Consider the following 22,842-nt stretch of genomic DNA (forward strand, 5'->3'; position numbering starts at 1 on the left):
ATGTATATTTAATACACTAGCAAAATATTTATTTTATAATGATAAAACAGAAGTGAAGGATTTCTTTTTGGTGTGCACCAGTAATTGTAGTAAAAGAATAAGGGGATTAATGGACTCTTTATACATTTCAATGACAAAAATTCATAAAGGTTAGCATCAAATTCAACTGTTTTCCATTTACAAGCATAAAACTTACCATAATACCCCCCAAACACATATATAAAGAATTATAGTTTTAAAATCTATAAAAAGTAAAAAATATACAGTCAGAAGATCTAACTCTTATTCAAATCTTTAATATAAAATTGTAAACATTTATTTACACAAAGGAAATGTGTATAACAAAATTTTGAGCACCCTTTTCAATTGGATGGTGGTTTTTGGAAGGCAGTGGATGTTGCACAGTGACACTCTCACCTTGCCTGCCCAACCAAAACCGCAGTTTATAAATAAAGCCATGGGCGGCCGGCTGGGTTCAGTTCAGGGGAGATTGGTTTTATTGCTCTGAAGCTGCAGCAAATGGAAAGCCCGAGTGCAGACACAGACAGTGACACGTTTCAGGGCACCAGGGCAGAGCCCAGCCCTGCCCATGCACCCAAGTACATCAGAACCATATTTTCATTTCCATTGAACTGTTCCAACCTTGTTCCAGTGGCACCGCGCTCCCAAAGCTCCGAGCACAGGGACCAAAGCCAGAGCCAGGGGCTGTTTGGATCCTGCTCACACACGGAGACCAATGGGCATCATAAGCCAGTTTGTCTAGAATCAAACAATTTTACTGCAACAGTACCATGAAAAGGCCCTGTCGTCAAACCCAGATACCTTCCTGAACAAACCCTCTGGTCAAGCAGAGCAATATCCACCTTAGCTTCCAGAAACAGTGGAGGAAACAGCACACCTGCATTTTCCTGGACATTTCACTGGATTGCCTTTTTGGTAGTAATAATGCAAACAGCAGATGTTCTTTTCCTCCAATTAAGAAATCACAACTGGATGGATTGTATTTTGACTTATTCAGAACAAAGTCTGTGTGCAAAATCTACTGGAAAATAGAGCAGATTTCACCACAACCTAAACAGGGAGAAAGAAAAGCTGAATCCTACTACCCTGTTATTTCTGTCAAGTGTTTGTAAGGGGAAGAAAAAAACAGTGACATGGAAGAATGTCACTTGAAATTGAGGTCCCAAGCACCCCCGACAGGAAGGGAAGGCACACTGGTGCAAAGTTAACCCTTAAAATGAAAAATACAGCAAACACTCCTTCCCCTGCCATTGCTAGTTTATATCTATACTCTTCTAATGACGCTTTCCTTGGACCAGTTTCTGGTTTAACTTAATAGTAAACCAAGCTCACTAGCTCTTTCTTTAGATTGCCAGTATGAGAAAAGCTAGCATCAGTTATTTGCATCTCAACTACTTATTCTAGAAAATATCAGAAGTGTCAACAACCGAAGTCACCAACACCTTCGTCTTCCCATCCAAAGACAATCTTTATGCTACCTTTTCAAAAGCTCTACGAGGGATTAAGCCTGCTTCAGTGAAGTTTAATCCACTGTTCAAAGGTGGGATCCACTGATCAATGCACATCTTTCATCAACAGTTCAACATAATAAAATAGCAAATCTGATCAACAGAGCAGAATTCATCCACACTAGCTAAGTGTGCCGGACAAACCATGTTCCATGCATATTTGGAAAGGGTTAAAGTATTAGTGTTAAAAAAGCAGTTTTCAAAGTGCAAATTGTCTCATAAAGGAGCTGCAGATAGAGTAAAATACTTTCCTTCTTTGAAACCAATGATATCTTTCACTTCCCTTCACCCTCTCTGGAAAAAACCCTCTCTCACAATTCTGCAATGCAGAAAACTCCTGGAGAAGCCAGTCCGCGTTGAAGGAAATTGCTTTTAAATCACAATGCTGGGTTTCGTTAGAAAGTTTAGAGGAGTTTTCCAAGAAAGGGGATTTAGAAAGGGAAGAGGTATTTGTGCATTTAGAACAAAAGCTTTCAACTTTATTTTCATTTTAAAATAAACGTTAAGGCAAGGTGGTTTGTTGGTGGATAAGGGATTTTTTTGGTAGAGAGTAAGGACTTTGGAACATTGACTGTTCCCATTGTGGTTTTTGTCCTTTCTGGGACCAACACCAACATATGGATAAGAGGTCTCCTTGGGCTGAGCTGAAGAACAGCATCTGCTTCAAGGGATATTAAAAACATAAATCCACCAGTCTGTAGAAAGATTATCAAACTTGTAAGCCAGTATTAAAAAAACAAAGCATTTAAAGGGGCAGACTTCCACACTGGAGCAACCCTGATACAAGTACTCTCCCAGGCTGCCTGTGCTATTATTGCTAATAAGGACTTTCCACATCCCAGTCAAACTCTTTTTTCCTAATTTTTATCCTGAAGTGACAAAGTCTTGTGCTCATTGCTAACATTGGGGGATGAACTGATCTCAAAGGTTAGTTTTACTTTTTACAACAAAGAAAACTAGATGAGCTGTCATGAAGCAAAGCCTTCATTTAAATACAACTACCTTTGGAAATAAGTTATGAAGAAACAGGTGCAAAGTAAATGGCTTTACAATTCATGTTAAACCTACTATAGTTTAAAAGTTCTCCCATAAGAAATTCCCCCTTTAAAAACAGCAAGGTACAAGCCAAGAACTGTGCCTCTCTACAACAGAGTGCAAACTGCAGCTTAAAAGACTACAATCTATGAAGATGACTATCTAGACTAACTGGCCAGGTTTTAATACTTTCTTTCATCTATTACCAGCATCTAGAAATATTTACTGTGAAATATCACTTGCTTACTGAGAGTACAGGCACATGCTTCAGCAATGGGGAAAAGAAACTATTCCAAACATTTTGCAAGCATACTCAGGTGCATACAGCCTCTTCTCAAACAAAAATCAGAAGTTGATGGACAGTACTATAACAGCATGTCAAGCTATGAACAAATAATTATTGCAAGTAATAGCTGCAGACTAAGCCCTAAACACAATTTGTGCAACTATTTGCGTTCTTTCTGCACTATTTCTGTGGAATTTTTGTTTTGTTTTTAAATAATTAAAATATTTAATCTTAGAACACTGCAAGTGAGATTTCTGGAAGGCTGGCTAGGACACAGCATTTTTTTGACCTGTTCAAGTGTGCGACTCGTCAGAGACCGCAGACAAAGCGCACTCCTCCTGCAGACCTGCTTGGTGCGCCGTGACCACGGGTCAACACTCATTGAGAAGCAGCTCCAGTCTTTTTCCCAACCATTTACCTCCAATGCCTGCAAGTCTCCTCAATGCCACAGGATTTTTGGTCCAAGAGTTGTTTATATCTCATGAAATAATTAAAAAAAGTAGAACCCCCCCCCCCTCACTTTAATGAGTTCCTAACAACTCATCCAAATCGTTCATCCACTCCTCTGAAGTCCTGTTTTTCAGCAAAGAGTCTATCAGATCTGTGTCACCAGTTAAGTTCTGAAGTCCATTATTGCCTGACTGGCCGCTGTAGGCAAAAGGCAGCTCCTGACTGGTCGTCCTCACAGGGTACCCTTGGCTACAGTGCAGGTTTCCTCTGTTGGGAATTTGCTGATTTGGGTTCTGGTTGAAAGCATTCAGGTCTGGAACAGTCTGGTTCATGGCAGGTAGGACTTGCTGTGAGGGTACCTGCTGCTGTGCAGGTGGGTTTGTCCGCGGCTGTGCTCCCAGAGAGGATGGCAGCATCTGCCCAGAGACAGCAGCGTTCATCGAGCTCATGGGCCTGCTGGTGCTTAGGCTTACCTGAGGCATTCCCTGGGCAAACTGCTGGTTGGACATCTTTAGATGTGTTTGTGGCATGTGGAAAGAGGAGTTGGCAGTAAACGGTCCTAAGCCACTGTTTGCTTGTGTCTGGTTGTTAATATTAGGGATACCTTGGTGTTGCCAAGATGGATTTTGAGCCCCCATAGCAGCTGGTACTCTTGCCATCTGTGGCTTAGATAAGGTCGGATTCAGTGCACCTTTGTTGTGCTGCTGAGAAATACTAGAGTTTGGTAAGGTGTTCTGCCCATAGGCAGCAGGAACGGCAGCACCCTGGCCCAAGCTGCCCTGTCTCTGCATCGGGGTCTGTCCATTGGCGCTCGGAGCCGTGTGCTGCGTAACCATCGGGGTCATGCCAGGCGCCAGGCCGTACAACCCCCCACGCTGCATGTTCTGCATGCTGGGGTACTGGGACACCCCCCGCTCCTGCTGGCTGGAGCCTGACTGCAGGGGAGCAACAGGAGCGTGTCCGGGTCCCATCTGAATCATGTTCTGGCTCTGAGGAAACATCCGCGGACTACCAGAGCTGGACTGTCCTAAATTACTGACCCCGGGCATGGCTGAAGATGACCCTGAAAGACAAAGAAATATTTTGCACATTAAATACCTCGGCTTCAACCAGAGCTGAGCCAGGCCTGTAGGCACAATAACCCAGAAGAGACGTGCAGCTCCATTTGTATAAAGTGACCTCTGCGAGCAACACACACAGAGAAGGAGTTTAATTAAAGTGTGTCAACTGTTGCTCCAGTTAGCACCTCCACCTTGATCTCAAACACAGATATGCCAATGTCCTAAAAATATCTGAATACCACTTCTAAGAGTTCAGCATCATTAATTGACAAAAAATTATGACTTTAAAGGCAGGACTCTGATGTTTCTTTGTGAACAAAAGTAAACACATATACTTTGAAGTGCATGCACAATTTACTAAGCTGTTAAAAAATACCTCTTACTGCACACACACACACGTTGTCAGTCATTCCATGCATAAACAAGAGTGCATTTCTTATCATACAACTGTAGGGTTGCCAGTTCTGCATTTTCCCAATTCCAGGAATATCTTCTATTTATCTAATATAGAAATATCTAATTCAGAAATTTTTGGTCAAGTATCTTTTGGATTTCCACCGTGAAGTATTCATTATGTTAATATGCAGTGCTGATAGCCAAGCAAAGTGATTTGGAAAAATGTCTTCTCAGCAAACCAAATACAATGCTTTGTTATTGCAAATTCTGAGCTTAAAGTTTCTTCTTGTAGAAGAAACACCCTCCTATTTGAAGCACAAAAAAGCAAAAAAGCTCTGTGAAGTGCAGTGCATGTAACAGCCTCCACACTCCTTATCATCAACCACGGGAAACCTACCAACACTAATAATTTCTCTACTTTCAAAACCAAAAGTAAGTTGCTGAATTTTTTCATATTTTATGATAGCTGAGGAGTACTGACTCTCCACTATTACTAATATTGTATTTGAATAAAAACAAAATTATGAAAACCAAATTCAAATAAAATTCAAATTATGTTGAATTCATTATCAACAAAGCACATAATAAAAACATCAGTGTCAAGGGAATGGATGGGTGGGGGAAGAGTCTTACTGTGACAATATTTACAGTGAAGGGATAGCGCACATAGGATTTAAGATGCAAAAAATAGTTACAATCATCATTACAAGGAAAAATATTTTTAATTGTACTGATGTTCATTATAGCAAAACCTATTCTATTTCTAACAGTTGTATGCCTATCTTTCTATAGAAAAGTGGCGAGGTAAAAAAATATTTCAGTGCAATAGATGAAGGATGCTACTGATCCCTGTGTTAGCACACAATCCTTTTGTACTGGCATCGAGTTTTTTCAGTTAAGTAACAAAACCCAGCTGTAGCTGCACTTGACACTGCACAGGCACGAACACTGTCAGGGTGAGGGTATTACATTTCCATTTGCATCTTCCCCCTTCGGTATTTATTTCTACAGGAACATGGAGAGTAAGAAAACAAAACAAAGGGAAATTTTCTTGTACTCTAGGTTTATTAAAAAAAAATCAGGTGGCTTCTTGATGCTTCATCAAGTAAGAGCTTTTAAAGCATAAAGATGAGCTTTTATTGCTTTCTAGTTCTTCCACAGTTTTGAAGCTATTCAAGCTGAACAGTTACAACATCTTTTATTTATCAGAATTAATACACTACAGACTTACTAAGCTGTTTCTCATACAAAAAACCCCACAGAAGACACTTAACATGTAATCACAAGAATTCAAACTGCATTCTCTTTTAAAAGCAGCAGGGATAAAAATGTTAGAAACTTTTAAACTCATCCTAGAGATGAGAGAAATAATACACCACTTATTTTTCTTTAATGAGGGCCTGTGATAGATACAGGCAGTAGTGATGTCAGGCTTCAGAAAAAAACCCTCTGAATCTTAATATATCAAAGATAGAGAGAATTTCCTCCTGCACAATAAAATAAAAGTATAAAAAAGGCCCATAGAACAATGAAGGTACTTAAAAATTTTACTCATTTTCCAAACAACATTAAGAATCAGAAGCTTAACTTGTCCCAGATACCTGCGACCAGGGAAGCTGTTAATTTGCAACTGAATCAAGAGTATAGGTCAAGAGCTTTTAAGACAGAGTGCCATGTAATAAATTAATTAAAAGCTATCCAATCCAGGAAATTTGAAGACACCTTGTTTTTCACGCCTGGTATTTTTTCTGCTATTATTTCAATGGCCATGTTTACTGACCTGTGAACTGTCCAACCTGCTGCTGGTATGGATTCTGTGGCTGATCCTGGTACTGGGGAGGAGGCCGTGTCAGATGCCGCTGCAGCTGCTGCTCCTGCCGCTGCTTCTCCTAAGAAAAGTCCAAGCAAGATAATTTGAAAACAGATCAAGCTTTTTCCAAGGGCTAGCGTGGATAAAAACAAGCTGTCTGCATACTTCTATGCACAGCTGGCAAACAAAGGGGCTTCTGCAGCCCTACAGTCACTTCAGACTTTGTTCTCTAGGCTCAAACACGGTCAGTTTAATCTGATGAGTGACAAGAGCAGGATCTCAGAGACAACAGCACGCACTACAAGAGTTACTGCAGTGCATGTCTGAAGCCTTTCAAAGATTGAAAATCTGAGATATTAGTCTCCTAATCTGTAACATAACCAACAGGCATTTTTAGCAATATTCTAAAGACAAAAAGAGGTACAGATACAAAAAGAGCAAAAGTGAGTGTATAAAAAAAACCCCCTACATTTACTTTTTTGGTCTTTATTTCCAAATCAATGTATTTTAGACCCCTCATTAGAAAACAAAAAAAGAGCAAGTCAGAAAGAGCAAAAACTGAACATGCAAATATTTTCTAGTTCTTGTCTGCAAACATGAAAAGACACACACAAATCCATAGTCTCATATATCACAGGTTTTCCTAGAAGATTATGGAAAACTGCAGAACTAAGTCCATAACAGAAGTTACACAAGTTTTGCAACCATTGTTTCAACCACTTTATTAGCAATGCACTGATCATCTGAAACAAACCCTACTCATGACACAAAATAATGTGCCTCTTCAAAAAAATAAGCAGCTTTAACCTATACCTATTTTATGATCAAACCATTTGAAAAATAAACCAAGCAAATTTTCTATTAGGAAACTTTGGGGGAAAATTAAATTTAAAGTCTTGAGGGGAATGTAGATATAGTGACAGTAGACTCAGATTCTGACAGTGTTAACAGCCAACTGACTGCTTTTACATTATGAAATGTATCAGGCACAGCATTTCTGTCTCTTTTTCCTCAGATACCTTCAGCCAGACTGAAATTCTGACATAAGCAAGTAGTGACACAATGCACAACTACCTACTTATCCAAAAAGTTACACACAGCACAGCAGGGGACAGAAATTCCCTTCCAAGAGTACTGGGGTAAAGACCCAAGCCAGAAGGCTTTACAGAAGAGACTGGTGCACTGTAATAAACAGCAGATACACATCGCTACAAGCTGTTGAGACATGCACAGGAATGAAGAGGGCAGGCTGCTTGACTGAGGCCCTGCTGCTTGCAGGACCAGTCAGACTTGAAAGAGGCTGACCACGGAAGCCAACAAGAGATGCCATAGATCTGAGAGAAACTAAGAACTGCAGAATCTGGCTTTGGGAAAAAAAAAATTAAAAATACGCAGAACGCCAAGTGAAAAGTCAAATTTATAGTGGCAGGGAATGGCACTGAAGCTACCTGAAACAACAAGTCTCCTGCAAAGTAGACATCAGCAGATTCAGAAATCTTTTTGTAAAACTGCATCCAGTGTATCCAAAGAAATAAATATCAAATCAGAATGCTAACAAGACCTAGCTTGACTAGGCAGCACAAGGCCAATAAATGTGGGAAATGCAGTATCTAAAGCTGTTCAGCTCCAAGGCAAAGCCACTCCTTATTTGGGGCCAGGGTCCCAGTATCACTCTAGAAAAATGGAAATTACAGAAGTTGTTTGTAGATACCATAACAAGGACATGAATGAAGTTTTTACATAATACCGATATTTACTGCAGCAACATTTGCTGGAAAAGCAGAAGCAAACAGATAGGGAAAAAATATTTCAATGCTGTGTTTGAGATATGCTACTTATCACCTCCTTGCCGTTCAGAGAGATCTGACATCTGTTAGGTCCATTATTTTCCCAAGGAAACCTACTGGGCCACAGCTCTAAGAGCTCTAACAAAGCTCTAATAATCACCATCCACCAGACATGCAAAAGCACCAGCAGGAGGTCACACCCCATATTTCCTTTCTCCCCACCTGCTCTCAAAGAATACCTCTTTGTTAACATTTTGGAGAGTAATGATGACTCATCTTTGACATTTGATATTAACATACAAGTCATCAAAGACTGATTGATTTACTAAAAAGTATTCTAAGCTTACAGATCACATAATTCATAGAGATGTGATTTTATTGATGATTTCGGCATTTTCTTTCAGTCTTTAATAATATAATTCCCCCACAGTATTCCCTTAGTCCAAGTTGTTTTAACCCAAATATCAAAAACATATCTTTACCAAAACTCATACACTGCCAACCACATTACTATGTTTTGTCTACACTGGCTCCAGAACAGAGGGGGTTTTTCTGTCACCTCTACTGAGACCTCAGTTTTATCAGGATGTCTCCAGGTGATAAAAGAGCCATTGGCTAGTACTTGGCACAGCCATAGCTCCACAATCCTGCATATTCTACTACAACCTTCCCCACAAAATGGGCTTTCATACATTCTCAGTTCAGAAGAGACTATCATTTCCTTCATTCTTAAAGCTTCTGATGGGCAGCTGATTCAGGGAGACCTTAGAGCACTTTTCAGTACCTAAAGAGGGCTTACAAGAATGCTGGAGGGGGAAGGTATCTCAAAAGGGCATGAAGTGACAGAGCAAGGGGGAATCCAAGATCTCCAGCTGAAGGAAGTTAGGTTCAGATTAGATATTACGAAGAAATTATTTACTCTGAGTGTGGTGAGGCATTGGAACAGGTTGCCCATAGAAGCTGTGTGGCTGCCCCATCCCTGGAAATGGGAGGGTTTCAAGGCCAGGTTGGATGGAATTTGGAGCAACCTGGTCTAGTGGAAGGTGTCTCTGCCCATAGCAGAGGAATTGGAATTGAGATGATTTTTAAGGTCCTTCCCAACCAAAATATTCTCTGATTCTAAATCATCAAATGCTGTTTCATGCACCAAAACAAAGCAGCACAAATTGAAAAAACAGATAGCTGGCCCCTCTCACCTGTTCTGCCAGCAAATGCTGCTGCCTCTGTTCCATTAGGAATTGCTGCTTCTGTTGCTCCATGAGCAGGTGCTTTTGTTGCTGCTCTCTTTGCTTCTGCTGGTCCATCAGCATTTGGTGTTGCTTCATCACTGCTGCTTGCTGCTGATAAGCTGAGTTGCTGTGGTTACCTGCCATGGAGACATTTGGAGCCTGGGCACCCACTCCAGGGCCCGAGACAGAAACAGGAACACGAGGAACAGTAGGAGCAGGGTTCTGATCCTGCAGAACATAGGAAAAGTGACAAAAGTTACAGAAATGCAGTAACTTCTTGACCTGTGAAGCTTCTTATGGAAGTTCAGCTAATTAAAGACAGCCAAACACCCATCTCTACAGCACCAGACACAGAACTGCCAGTTTGGAGTTAGGGTCAGAAGCTCCACAATATTTAGGAATAGAGGCTTTAACTTCAGTCTCAAAATACTTCCCAGTTTCCAGCTCAAACAGGTGAGTATAGCTCTGTGTGCTTCTTTTCAGACAATTATAAATTGCACTTTGAACACCCCAGCTTCAGTTTACTTTGGTAGCAGTTTTTCAAACACTACAATTTATATTTTCATTATAAAAAACATTTATTTAAATCCTGCATCTTCTGTCAACATTTCATTCTGCAACTGTTTATGTCTTCCATCCTAAAGTTGCTTTTTTTTTAATATCAGAGAATTTACTATTTGCAGGTGAAGGGGAGAAGGTTTCCACTGGTCAAAATGTGTCTTATAGTACTTTTCCAGCAATCCAACCATCACCATACACCACAGACAAAAATACTACTGGAGATAAATCTGATATTATTAGTCTTTCTTACGTCTGCATTTTTTGGCTTTTTTTTTTTTTAATTTTTTTTTTTTTGAGACTGGAACTTGGGATAAGAAAAAAAAAATGGAACAATTATCATTCAAGATCTGATACTGCCCTCTTAGTACCAGCAAATCCCTTTAAAATTTGAGAGTTTTCATCATTTTAAAGCACAGTTCAGCCTCATCTTTTATCACATGAACAAATGTTATGTTCAAGTTAAGCATTCAGCTAATGAATTTGGCTGTTGGTTCGCACTTTGCAGTTTCATGAGGAATCATGAGCCAAATATAAGGAATGCTGTGCTAAGTTGTTCTGTGTGCAAGCTTTTGAAAAATTTTCCCAAAGCTTTCATCGGTGTTTTTGTTAGTTCAACGCAAGTGTGGCAGTGTAGATGCAAGGTAACCCTCATGTTTTTCACTGAGGGGAAGATGTGACATACACAATTGTCTCTACCCTTCTTCTTCTTCCATCAAAATGCTGTTAGATTGCTACTTCTGGCAGCTTTCAAAGAGATTAATGTTTTTTTATGAAGCACACATTGATCTCAAATTTCTATTTGTACACTGGTGTGGTCTTTATCACAGACTAATCAGAGCTTTTTCACAGGTTTTCTGTTTTGTTGAGGAACATATGACTAGAGTTGGATCTCAAACAGGTTTTGGTGGAGGAACTTTAATCCTTGTAACAAATACCTTCTTTTCCAACAAACCCTCTTGTATGTGCATTGCAGGTACATGTTACAGAATCTCAATGAGTCTATACTTCCACTCACTACAGGAATTTTCACCTGCAGCATACCTGTAGTAAATGTTTTACATAAGGCAAAGGAAAACCTGTTACAGGAAAACCTGAAGCATATGCTTCAAGCAAACAAACATTACCATTATTCATTCTTGATGATATATTTCTCTCTTGTGCCATGCTTCCCCAATACCCAGAGACTTAACCAATAAAAATCCATAGAACTGAAAGGCTCCATGGAACACTCAAGAAATCAGGAATGCAGCCCCCACTTCCACCTCTCTGCAAAAGTAAGTCTTTTAATACTAAGCCAACTCTAACACAAGCAGGGACTAAAAACAAGGTAAAGAAATCAAAGCTTCTTTGAGAACAGTGTATAACACTACAGTTTTATAAGAGTTATTTTAGTCAAAAGTATACAAAGCATCTATTTATCTTTGTAAGTAGAAGCTTCTGCGAAGCACGACATAATTTACTGCCCACAAAGTATATTAAGCTGGAAATCACACGTTACATGACCTAGAACCCAGTATTAAAAACTGTCCCCAGTGGAAAAAAAGACCTCATGATTCTTGTCTAAGATTCTTGTATATAGGATTCTTTTCTTTAAAATCAATGAAAACATTTGAAACTATACCAAGGAATTTGCACTCTAGCCTTACCTACACAACAACCTTAAATCTATTACTGAGCAAAGGTAATTCAGGACATTCACCTGACCATGTGGCAGTCGGTAGGGGATGTTTCCAGACTTGGGTTTCAACAGGATCATCCCATTTTGGTCGTCACCTACATGGGACAGTGGTGGCTGCTGGCGCTGCTGGATGTATGCCAGCATGGGAGTCTTGTTCTGCCCAGGCACTGCCACCCCCTGCTCGCACTCTGCTTTGTAATGGGAAAGAGGTTTGGTGTTCCCATAGTCCAGCATAGAGCCTTGACTATTCACAGGGTTCTGGTTCAAGCTGTTTTGCTGATGACCCAAAATGTTCACATGATAATTGCCTCCAGCTCTCGGTGAGCTTTTATTTCCCAAATTAGGCATCATGAGTTTCTGATTGTTGAAATCTGGCTGATAAACCGATGGGCTAGTAGGATTTTCCATGGTATATGGGACAGCCAGTGGACTATGGGAAGGCCCAGACTGTTGCCACGTCGACATCTGATTTGTCTGGTGGACTTGTGAAGCTTGTTGCTGGTTCTGCAGCATCTGATCTCTCTTCTGTTTGGCAGCAATCTGCTGAAGTTGATGAGCAGAAGACATTTCTTTGGCACTTCCTGCACACTTCCCAGGTAACAACACAGGCCTCTGGATGTTCTGAGAGTGGTTTGATGCCTGCATCATGGGTTGATTGGGATTTTCAGTCATTGACTGACTGGAAGGCTGGAACATAGCCTGAGAACTACTAACCGTTGTAGAAGCGGCACTTACAGGTACAGAAGGAGCACCAATAAATGCTGAACCTGAAGAAGTGGATCTAACCTGGGGAGATCCCAGCTGTTCTTGTTCAAAGGGTGCTGGGGAAAACTCAGTCTTTATGTTAATATCTTGTGGCAATGGAGTCTGTGCAGCTGAATTTGAAGAATCTGCATCTTTTTTGTCTTCAAAGTCGTCATTAAAGAGATCCTTCATGTCTTCATCGGGCACTGATCTATTGAGCTCCTCAATAAGTTCCTTCCATTCTTGCTCATTTAGATTAAGATCAGGCATCAGGTTATTCTGAGATATAGAACCCCCTGCTACAGGATTCATACAGGGAAGCTCATCTACAGGCTCCTGCTTCAGCTCTTTGTTCAAACTCAGAGGAAATGAATCATCAGCATCACCACCTCCATTCATCTGCAGGCTGGAATCTGGAAGACATTTCTTGTTGATGCCATCGAGCCCCATTGGATGTTTCCCATTAAGTTGTAAGGTATCACCAGTACCAGATTTCTTGTCAAGATGATGCAGTGGAGACACAGGGGGCATTCCATTGGAAGAACCACTCACTCCCAGACCATCCTCACGACGCAGTTTCTTGGACACAGAAAACACATCACCATAGCCATTCTGCTGGTCTCCATTCTGAGGGGAAGCAGCGCTATCAAGCTTTCTTTTCACAGTCTCATGGAGCTGCTGAAAAAGAAAAGGAATATTTTAGTTATATAGTTCTGTGTTACACAGATTCAGATTTTTATTTCTTACCAGAACACTGTCTTGCTCTGAATAAAACATTTCAGAAAAAAAAAAAAAATCAAAGACTACATCTTTGTTTTGGTAACGTTTTGTTTTACAAGTCAGCACATGAGATGACTTCCTCACTATAATCTCTTTGGGAAATTTTTCAAAAAATATGTACTACTTCAAACAGAGACCTCCTTCAGACAAAACTAAAAGCTGCAACAACAAAAAGTTGAAAAATGGCTTAGAACTGGAATATGCAATGCTTTTTCCTATTCACAATGATAAAAATATTCAAGAATGTTAAGAATCAAATTTCAGATGAGAATAAAAACCTGTATTTTATTTCATCTATCACACAGTATAATTTTTCCATGAGACTGTTTTATAAAAGTCTCATATTTAAATATTTATAAAGCAGTCTCACATTTAAATATTTAGAAAAAACGAGTAATTCTCTTGTGATAATAACTTTTAGAGAAGAACTATGTATATAAATTTTGTACACAATCACACTTTTGGCACTGAAGCAAAACCAGTTTGTCACTTAGCGATCATTGCTTCACACTTGTGAAGCACAATGAAAATGCAATTCAGAGTTCAGCCACTTCTATCACCGCAGAACAAGTTCATTCCTTTCCTCCTTTCTCCTGAAGTATTTGCCAGCTGCTCTGACCAGCAGAGCCCCAAGCAGCTCCACAGTTGGCCTCTCACAGATGGTGAAGGCACAGATTCTCTTTCTCGTGGTGCCACCTAGAAGCGACCAGCGGCTACAGCAGCAGCTTCACAGCCAGAGCCTGAGCGCCTTTGTTCAACTTCTCCCATCCTGCCAGCATTCTTGCAAATACAAAGTTCTTTCTATTGACCTCAAAAGCATCTGAAAACAGAACTCCTGCACACATCAAAGGTGACTATAAACTTTTCCTTCCCTCGGGTGCATTCTGTAAAAAAATCTGAGCTTTGCTGGTGCTGGAACGCTCCACCAACGCAGACAAACCTGTAGGGCAGAGACGCTGCTCCAATAGCGCAGAGAGCTTGAAGAGGGAACTGCCATCAGCTCCCGACCTGGGTGAGACACCCTGGCACATCCCAGCAGGACACTCGACAGGAATCCCCACCAAGAGCCACTCATCTGAGGTGTGGGGTCACTGAAGAGCAGCCTCTCAGATAGCAGGAGAGCAGCTCATTAAACAAACCTCAAGACAAGAACGGTTCTTTTCATATTACCTGCAGTATTCACAATGCAAGGCAGTCTACTAAGCCCTGGGGAAAACTCTCATCCAAGGAAAAACGGGAAACCTCAAGATCTCAACATTCAAGCAAGAGGCTGTATGTAAGGCCAGCATAAATTATCAGAAGAATTTTACACACTTGCCCGACCAACAGCATTCTTTGATTTACAGACAGAAGGACTGGTTCACAGTTAATTGTTTCTATTTTTTTTTTAAACCGTCTAAAGTAAGCTGATTTTTGGGGGGAAAGAAACCCCAGACCACCTGTTTAATTCCTGCACAGGTAACAGCAAAACTCCCACTATTTGCTTAATACTTGCATAGGTAACAGCAAAGCCTTATTTTTATCTGTGGGGCAGACTCAAGCTTTCCTGGAGACCGTGATCTTCTAGATGGCTCATGGAAATAGCAGCAGAGTAGCAAGATTAGCAGAAGACTGAGTAAGATGAGGTGAGGCGCACATTTAGAGAGGAGGCTGGAACTTGAAATCTCTTAATTTAAACATCAGGTCTTCTCTTGGAGTAGCAGCTCTCTAGTGAACTTTTCAAATACCAACTTGAAAGAATAACAGAAATTTACTTTTTTGTAAAAAGTACAATTATTTCTTAATTAATTAATTAACTTTTTACAAAAGTAAAAAATGTGCAAAACAGAGAGCAAAAAAGCTCAACTCCATCACAACATTTGTCTTTCAGCGTTTCCCATTGTTTACTTCATAGTCCGACCGGGAAAACTGAAGCTCAAGGTGGATGAGTAACTTGCCCAAGGTTATATGATGAGTCAAATTACTCAAAGTTTGGGAATGGGTCCTCTTTAATTCTAAACAGTTAGGGAAAAAACCCACTCCCTGAAAACTTACATCAAAATAATAACTTTGTTTTGTGAGCTACACTCACTGCAGTCTAGAAAAAGGTACAGACCAGGATATCCAGCACAGGAACTCTCCAATCTCCACACGGGTTTTAACAGTCATAACACTCAGATATCTGATCCTTGGAGACATTTTGACTGTAAACTGCTCGAGACAAAATCCTCCTTTCACCTAAAACTGTATTCTTTTGGCGAAAAAAGGGAGATTAAGTTCCTCCCCAGTTTGTCTGTGTCTATCCAAATAATCTGGTCTGAGGGGGAAATAATAAACTGCATGTGAGATACAAGTCAGACTGCAAGCTATCTACATATCAAGCTGCTCAAACAGAGTTTCTCAAGGCAAGAAAAACCTGTTCCCTTCTGCCAAAACTCAGGAAAAAACCAACCAACACACGGATGAAGTAAAGCATAGCCTGCTACTCACTAAGAAACTCCCTTCTGCTTTAATCTTCTTGTTCATTTCCACCCTGTAAGGCACAGTGCTCCTCCAGTACGCTGTCCATGGTTTCCTTAGCAGAATCAATCAATTTTATTTGTAACAGTGAGCCAATCATTTCCACTGTCACAAGACCAGATACAGAAGCGTTTTCTCATTTTCTAAGCCTATTCAATTTTCCAACAAAAGATGGACTTCTGAGATCACTGCTACCTAGCTATGCCTAAAATTATTACCCCAAAAGCATTTATCTGAAGTATTTATAGCAATATAGGAGCAGTGGAAGGCAGGGAATGTGAGCTGGCCTCGGTCCTTTGGCCCAGGACAGGACAGAGAGTTTGTCAAAGAGCCACTGAGGGGCCACAGGCTGCATCTCCTCCACGCCACATCACCTGAGCTGCATTTTATTCACATGAGCAGAACACACGGTCCTCAACGTGGTCATAAACACTTCCTTGGTATGAGCACACATGCCCAACTGTGCATGCCTCATGCACAGAACACAAGCTGACAAAACCCAGGTGCCATCCACAACAGCAAAAGGTGTCCAACACAGCAGCCTCTGGCCGTGTAACTCACATACAAGGACACAGGCCAGCAATGCCAGAGATGCGTGCCCAGGCAAATGACAAAGCATCCAGCAGAAAACGGACAGCACACAAAGCATGTTGATATACTCAATTTCCGTTTGAAACCCACCAGTTTTACCACAATGATGCTCAGCTCTACCGTGGTCACTGCAGGGAAAAATTGACTGACTTGGTAAAAGCTGTCCAAAAGCTACTACAGAAGCCCAACAAGAAACCAGAAAAGCTTGAAAATTTAATCTATTGCTTGTCTGTTAGCACTGGCAGGGTTCAAGACTTCAGAGGCCAGGGCAGTGCTCTCTTACTGCCTTGGTGGGAAGGGGCATGAATCACTGACCAAAACAGTGGTACAAAGTTGATCTGATTGGTTTTGTTGGGTTTTTTGTTCAGGTTTTTTTGTTTGTTTGGTGTTGGCTATTTTGTTGTGGACTTAATACTTGAAACTAGATTTAGATAATCATCTGAAACCAATGACATTTCAATGCGTTAGAACTTAATAGGTATGAAAGTTTAGTTCACGTTGTTTGCTTGAAAGCAAGAAATTCTTTACCATTCAGAACAGCTAAACTGAGGACAGTCAGCTAAAGTCCCTTCACAAAAATCCAATATTTTTGCTATATTTTGAGTCCTGTAACTGAACATGGTAAATAGATAGATAGATAGATAGATAGATAGATAGATAGATAGATAGATAGATAGATAGATAGAAATACAAACTGTATGCAGGGCTCATTTTTAAAAAACCAAACTACCACGTGAACATGGCAGAAAATAAGCTCCTTTAAAATCTGGTACTCATATTGTGCCTTTCAGGCTCTGTATAATGTTCTTATTTAGTTTTTTAAAGCTAGATTTAAATATTCTTACAGGATTCAGTAGAGCTTTAATTTTTTTGTATTTTATTTCAAATTATTTTGCCATTTCAATATCAGAATTAAATCTACAAGGATTTGCCCTGATATGCCAGAAAGAGAAACATAATGCTGGACATTTTCAAAGAAGAAATGCTATATTAGATTATAAGCATAATAAAAGCTAGCTCCAACATGGCTCCTAGCATTCTCACCTAGAAGGGGAAACCGAATCAAACTACATCCATTTTTCTGCCATGGAAGTGGCAGTATTGCAGCACAGATAAGCTCCCATATACCAGAGTTCACAATAGGTGCTCTATAGACACTGGTTCTCCTCTCCTGCCTCACCAAGGACAGGAGCAATGACAACTCCTTAAGCTGGAATAACAATGCAAATACCAGACATTGTAGTGTATGAATTTTAGATAGAAAACATAACATTTTGACTACACACCATAGTAACAACGCCCTCTTTACTGTGCATCTACCCTCAGCTTCCAAAGTTGCACTCCCCCTGCAAGGAAAGCATTTTATTACCAAACGTGTTCCTGCATTCCACTGTGCTGTCAGAACCAAACTGCTGGACTCATTTTAATTTTTACTTTAATTCCAGCAGACTTTTGTATTTGGGTGACTGCCTGCTGGAGTGAAGAAGGGCTGTGGATAGGCAAGTCTATAAATATCCCAAGCCTGCATTAGTCACAAGGGGCAGCTTCTGCTACAGGAATTGTTCTGCTGAATCAAAAAAACTCCTGTGCCTTCAGCTGCAATGCCGGATCCTCCACCTCACTTGAACTTAAACAGCAGCAGCTCAGTCACTCCCAGATCCTTATAACTTGGGAAGCATCACTGCATATCTAACTAATTTGGTAAGGGAAATGTTTCAAACATAAAACAATACCTCACAGAGAATTAAAAGGAGACAAAGAAAAACCTGTCTGAGTTGTTGGGCAACAAACTATCAGACTTGTCAGCAAAAACAAACAATGGTGGCAAGACTAAACTGCATCATAGCTATATATAAATAACATGTAAATAATTTGCTATTTTTGTGGTAAAGCATAATTTCACAATTTAACACCCCTATACCACAGCTTAGACAAAAATGAGGTCTTCTGAACTGTTAGAGTACCAGCCTGAGCTTCATTAGAGGAATATCATTAACACTTGTCAGTACAATATGGGCAATCTATTCTCTTAAATTTATTACTTTAGGTCTTTCAACCAAGAAACACTACATTGCTCTCCTTGGACTTAAATTTCTTTTTAAACTCTTACTTAATTTGCTTAATTTACTTTGCTTAATTTAGTATTTAAGTAATATTAATATAAAACATTTATCACTCCCAAATAAATGCTGCTCTTCAGCTTCAACACAAAGCAATCTCAAGGCAGGCCACTGACTAGACCTTCTGTGCTCATTCCAGAAATACTGTTTGTGGTTTTGTGGCAGTCCTAGACAAAGCAAGCTCTCTACACAACAACTGCTCTCAGGTGGGGAAAAAAGCCAGTAAGAAACAGGGAGCAGCTCTCCTTCCAATACACCACATCATAAAACAAGGAGTGGAGATGAAAATCCAGATTTTGCCATTCTCATTCACACGTTAGTGAAACACCTTCTGTTCAGCTAAGCCATACACTGCCTTATAGTCTATCACAGAAATGTAAGGAAGCCAACCTTTCTCTTGCAGAGAATTTAAACAGCATTATTCTATGAACTTTCATGTATCAGAACCTGGCAGAGAAAAAACTGTTCTAGGAGACAAGCCCCATCTCTTCTCAACTTCCCTGTTTCTCAAAAACATTATCCAAACATCAAGCATCTTCTACTTTGAACACAGCCTTAATATTATCATGTTAAACTGCAGAAATGGGAAGTAGATCTCAACATTTGGATTCCCCATTAAATAATGGTCTGGAAGTTTTTTAGAAGTAGGAAGCTAGAAGGTTTTTCAACATTTTCCTCAAATGAAGGACAGGCCTACATGATGCACAAACAATCCAAGGTTATTTCTGTATCAATACTGTATTCTCCCAGTTTCTGTAGCTCAAATTTTACAGCTGCTTAGTAAGAAAACAAGGAAGAATCTACCCTTACTTCTGCCTGTATGCAAGATCCATCCAGTTTCAGGATCTAAACCAGAGAAAAGACTAATGGAAGAGAAAATACCTGATTTTGCCCACATGACAAATCATGGAAGACACTAAGGAGGAAGTGGCAGTGCTACCCTGTGACCATGGTGGATTTACAGAAGGTGCTCTGCACCTGGCAGTGCCCACACTATCCATACGTGGGGCAATGCAGGTCCATGTCCTACTACTACAAGACTTCACAAAAGCCTTCAACTTTACAGGAACTGCTCTCTCCTTCAGAGACCAAAATAAATGCTTCATTAACGGTCAACATAAAGTACCAATTTCCAAGAGCAGCTTCACAGAAAAATCTGGATTGTTACAGCAGCAACAGCTAATATAATGCATGTTGCATCGAGCTAGCAGCATTCTTTGGAAAGGAATGTGTCCAAGATGTTTTAAAAGATAATTCTGGTATTCATCCAAACTTTATTGAACACTGGAAATCAAGCCCATGTCCTTCCCATTCAAAGCACATGCTTGGTCTTGATAATAGCAACCTGATGGGTAGAGGTAAAATAACAACCTAGAGAGTGACCTTCTGGGCCAGAGGAATTAAACTGGCAGCAGAGGTGTTGTTGTTGTTGTGTTTTTTTTTCCAAGACTCGAATTACTAAGCAAACCAACTTTATACCCCAGTAACGAGGTGATGAATCAGCAGCTGCAATTAAGCTCACAGTCATGGATCCTAGGAAGGAAACAGCAGGCCAGCCCCGAGGAAGAGTCATTCACACACTAAACCCTTCTTCTGTTGTGTAAATTGGCCACTGGCAGCAGCTTCCTGTACAAGGGCTTCCCCAGATGTGCAGTGCACTACAGAACCTGCTGCTGTTGAGAGCCCTCATTACAATGGATGCTAATTAGATCAAATCCACATCCAAAGTGATTTAAGAGAAACAACACCAATGAATTAGAGACATCTTTCTTTTAGAAGATCAATATGAAGTTGTATGGTGGCAGTTTAAGCAACAGGATTTGACATGCTAAAGAGCGCTGAGCGTAATGAAAATACACATTATTAAGGGGTAGAGCCCCATATGCAAAAAGCCCAAGAACCCAGCAGGAAATAAACAAAACCCCCACCGAGTTTTTAGATAATAAAAAACAAGTTTGAGCAATTTTTGTTTTGACACAAGTTTACATTCAAGATCAGTCAGCTAAACAACAGCTAACTGTAAAGTTTTGTAGAATCAGTGTCAGGAATGCACAAGGTTTCCTCTCTTCCTCAAGTACCCTTCTGTAGCAACCCTCTGAAGTGTTCTAACTGTTTAACAAGGACCTCAGTCTCCTCAACAGTCAGCAAGTCCTTGAATTCCACAGGTGTATTAGCAAGAACAGAAACAATTCAGTTAAGTAACACTTTCAGTTCATCTTGTAAATACTACAAACTGCACCCAGGCTGCCTAATGCTGTTCACAGTAAAGATGACATTGATAAACTCTGTGTTTCAGTATTTCACATGATGCCCTGGACACTCAAGTATACAATAAGCTCTATCATGATTCTATTTTAAAATCAGTAAATGAGGTCCAAGACAGAGAGAAGTATATCTTTCTTCCTTTCTAATCCAATCAAATACACAGAGCACCCTAAAGATATGATCTATTCTATATATTAACCTGGAAATAGTTTAATCCAGTGTCCCCTTTCAAAGACAGAAATACTCAGAGCGGTACTGAATCATTTTCATGCAGGCCACCATTTAAAAATACCTGATTTTAAGGCAGACAGGTATTAGGGCAGGCAGCCTTTAAGAGTTTATCCTACTAACCTACATTACTGACACATTAGCACACAGCAATATATTTAAAGGGCCCAGAATAAGTTAAGCAGTAGCCATCTTGATATACAAACAGGGCTATGTGAGTATGTCCCGACAACCAGAAATGCTAGAGAAGCCAGAGAAACATTAAGATTTTGAGCTAAGCCAGTTTTAAATGGGTGGAGTGGGATTCTCATAGCGTTCACACCCACTGGAGTGAGTGGCAAACAAGCAGCTGCCTTTCCACTGAAATTCTTTCCAATATGTACCAGAATTAACAGATACATTGTTTTAGAACTCCCCCCCAGTAATAAGCCTATCCTTATCAAGTGACTGCACAAAACCCTGACACCCCAAATTAAAGACTTAAGCAAGCGAACAAAAATCCAAAGGCACCGCAGTATTAATGCCCCTCTGACAGTTTCTGCAGGGGCATTTTAGATGAATTAGCCACAAATATGATTCATAAAATACTCTGAATTATTTAAGCATCACAGAAATCCTGTCACTACCTCCACCCCACCACGCCGCAGTTTTTATACACTCTTCCAGCGTGCAGAAGTGACGAGCGAAAACAAATCAGCCCTTATCGGCTGCGAAGCTGTAACACAGCAGACAGGGCACTCTGCAAAGCAGCCCCAACCCCAGCCCTCTCACCGCAGGCCACCACACCAGCTACGAGAGCTCGTTTTCCTCCCCTCATCCAGCTCCAGACAAGAGGTCCCGGTGCCAGCCGGGCACGACCGCCGGTCCCTCCCCGGCCCCAGCACCCGGCCCCGGGCAGCGCTTACCGCGATCAGGGCGCTGCTGCGGCCGTGCTGCTGCTCTCCGCTCGCCGCCTCGCCGTCCAGCCCGTTGGCTCCGCTCCTCTCGGCGCTCCCCGCGGCGGCGGCGGGCGGAGGGGGCGCGGGCGGCGGCGGCGCCGGGGGCGGCTGCCGGTGTTTGCCGGCCCGCTTGGCCTTGGCCTGCAGGCAGCGCTGGTGCAGGGCGAAGGTTTGCTGGCGCTCCAGCTCCAGGCGCTCCGGGGACACGGCCTGGTAGCGGGACTCGCAGGCGCTGTGGTGCCGCCGGCAGAGCTCAATGCGCCGGCGGAGCCGCTCCATCACCGCGCTGTGCCGCGGAACCACGAACTCCGCCATGGGGCAGGGGGGCAGCACCATGGGCCGGGCGGCGAAGGGGCGGCCGCCGCCGCTCACCGGCTGCTCGCTCCGGCGCCCGCCATGGCGGGGCCTCCGCCGCCCCTCCCGCCGGCCTTACCTGCGCTCCCCGTCGGGATCGCCCCGGGTCTTCCCCCCGCCCGGCCCGGCGCCCACTCCTTTCCCCTCCGCCCCACTTCCTCCTTCTGCCCCGAGCCCGGCGCCGCTCCGCTGCCCCGCTCTCCCTTGGCCCTGCCCGCCCCGCGGGGCCCGGCGGAGCCCGCTGCGCTCCCCTCGCCGCCGCCTTCAGGCGCGGGCCGGCCCGGACCCCCGGCCCCCCATTGTTGTCCGCGCCGCCGCCATCTTGAAATTGTTTTTCCCCTCCAGAGCCGAGTTGAGAATAAATGGGCGGAGCTTCCTGGGTGGGGGATACGTCACGGCGCGCGGCGCGTCACGAGCCGTGACCGACGCCCCTCCCAGCCAATAGCAGGGCGCGGAGGCGCTAATTAAGCAGCGGAGGCGAGCTGGAGGCGGTGCTCGGTG

General features: G+C 41.9%; 1 protein-coding gene across 2 annotated transcripts; it reads right to left on the reverse strand.

The window, feature by feature from the left end:
• Positions 1-7: 7 nt before the first annotated feature.
• MAML1 (mastermind like transcriptional coactivator 1) lies at positions 8-22,674 on the reverse strand. 2 transcript variants are annotated; one of them, XM_088173609.1, is made up of 5 exons: positions 21,955-22,674; positions 11,844-13,241; positions 9,551-9,811; positions 6,538-6,646; positions 8-4,363 (listed from the first exon to the last, which is right to left on the reverse strand). In XM_088173609.1, the coding sequence occupies exons 1-5, from the start codon at positions 22,321-22,323 to the stop codon at positions 3,372-3,374; spliced, it is 3,129 nt and encodes a 1,042-aa protein (XP_088029735.1). In that variant the 5' UTR covers positions 22,324-22,674; the 3' UTR covers positions 8-3,371. The 2 variants fall into 2 exon arrangements, with proteins under 2 accessions (XP_088029735.1, XP_014742388.2); XM_014886902.2 differs by having other exon boundaries at positions 11,844-13,244.
• Positions 22,675-22,842: the final 168 nt, after the last annotated feature.

This window comes from Sturnus vulgaris, chromosome 15 (assembly GCF_052056855.1).
Source record: "Sturnus vulgaris isolate bStuVul1 chromosome 15, bStuVul1.hap1, whole genome shotgun sequence".
In the NCBI taxonomy this organism is placed as follows: domain Eukaryota; kingdom Metazoa; phylum Chordata; class Aves; order Passeriformes; family Sturnidae; genus Sturnus; species Sturnus vulgaris.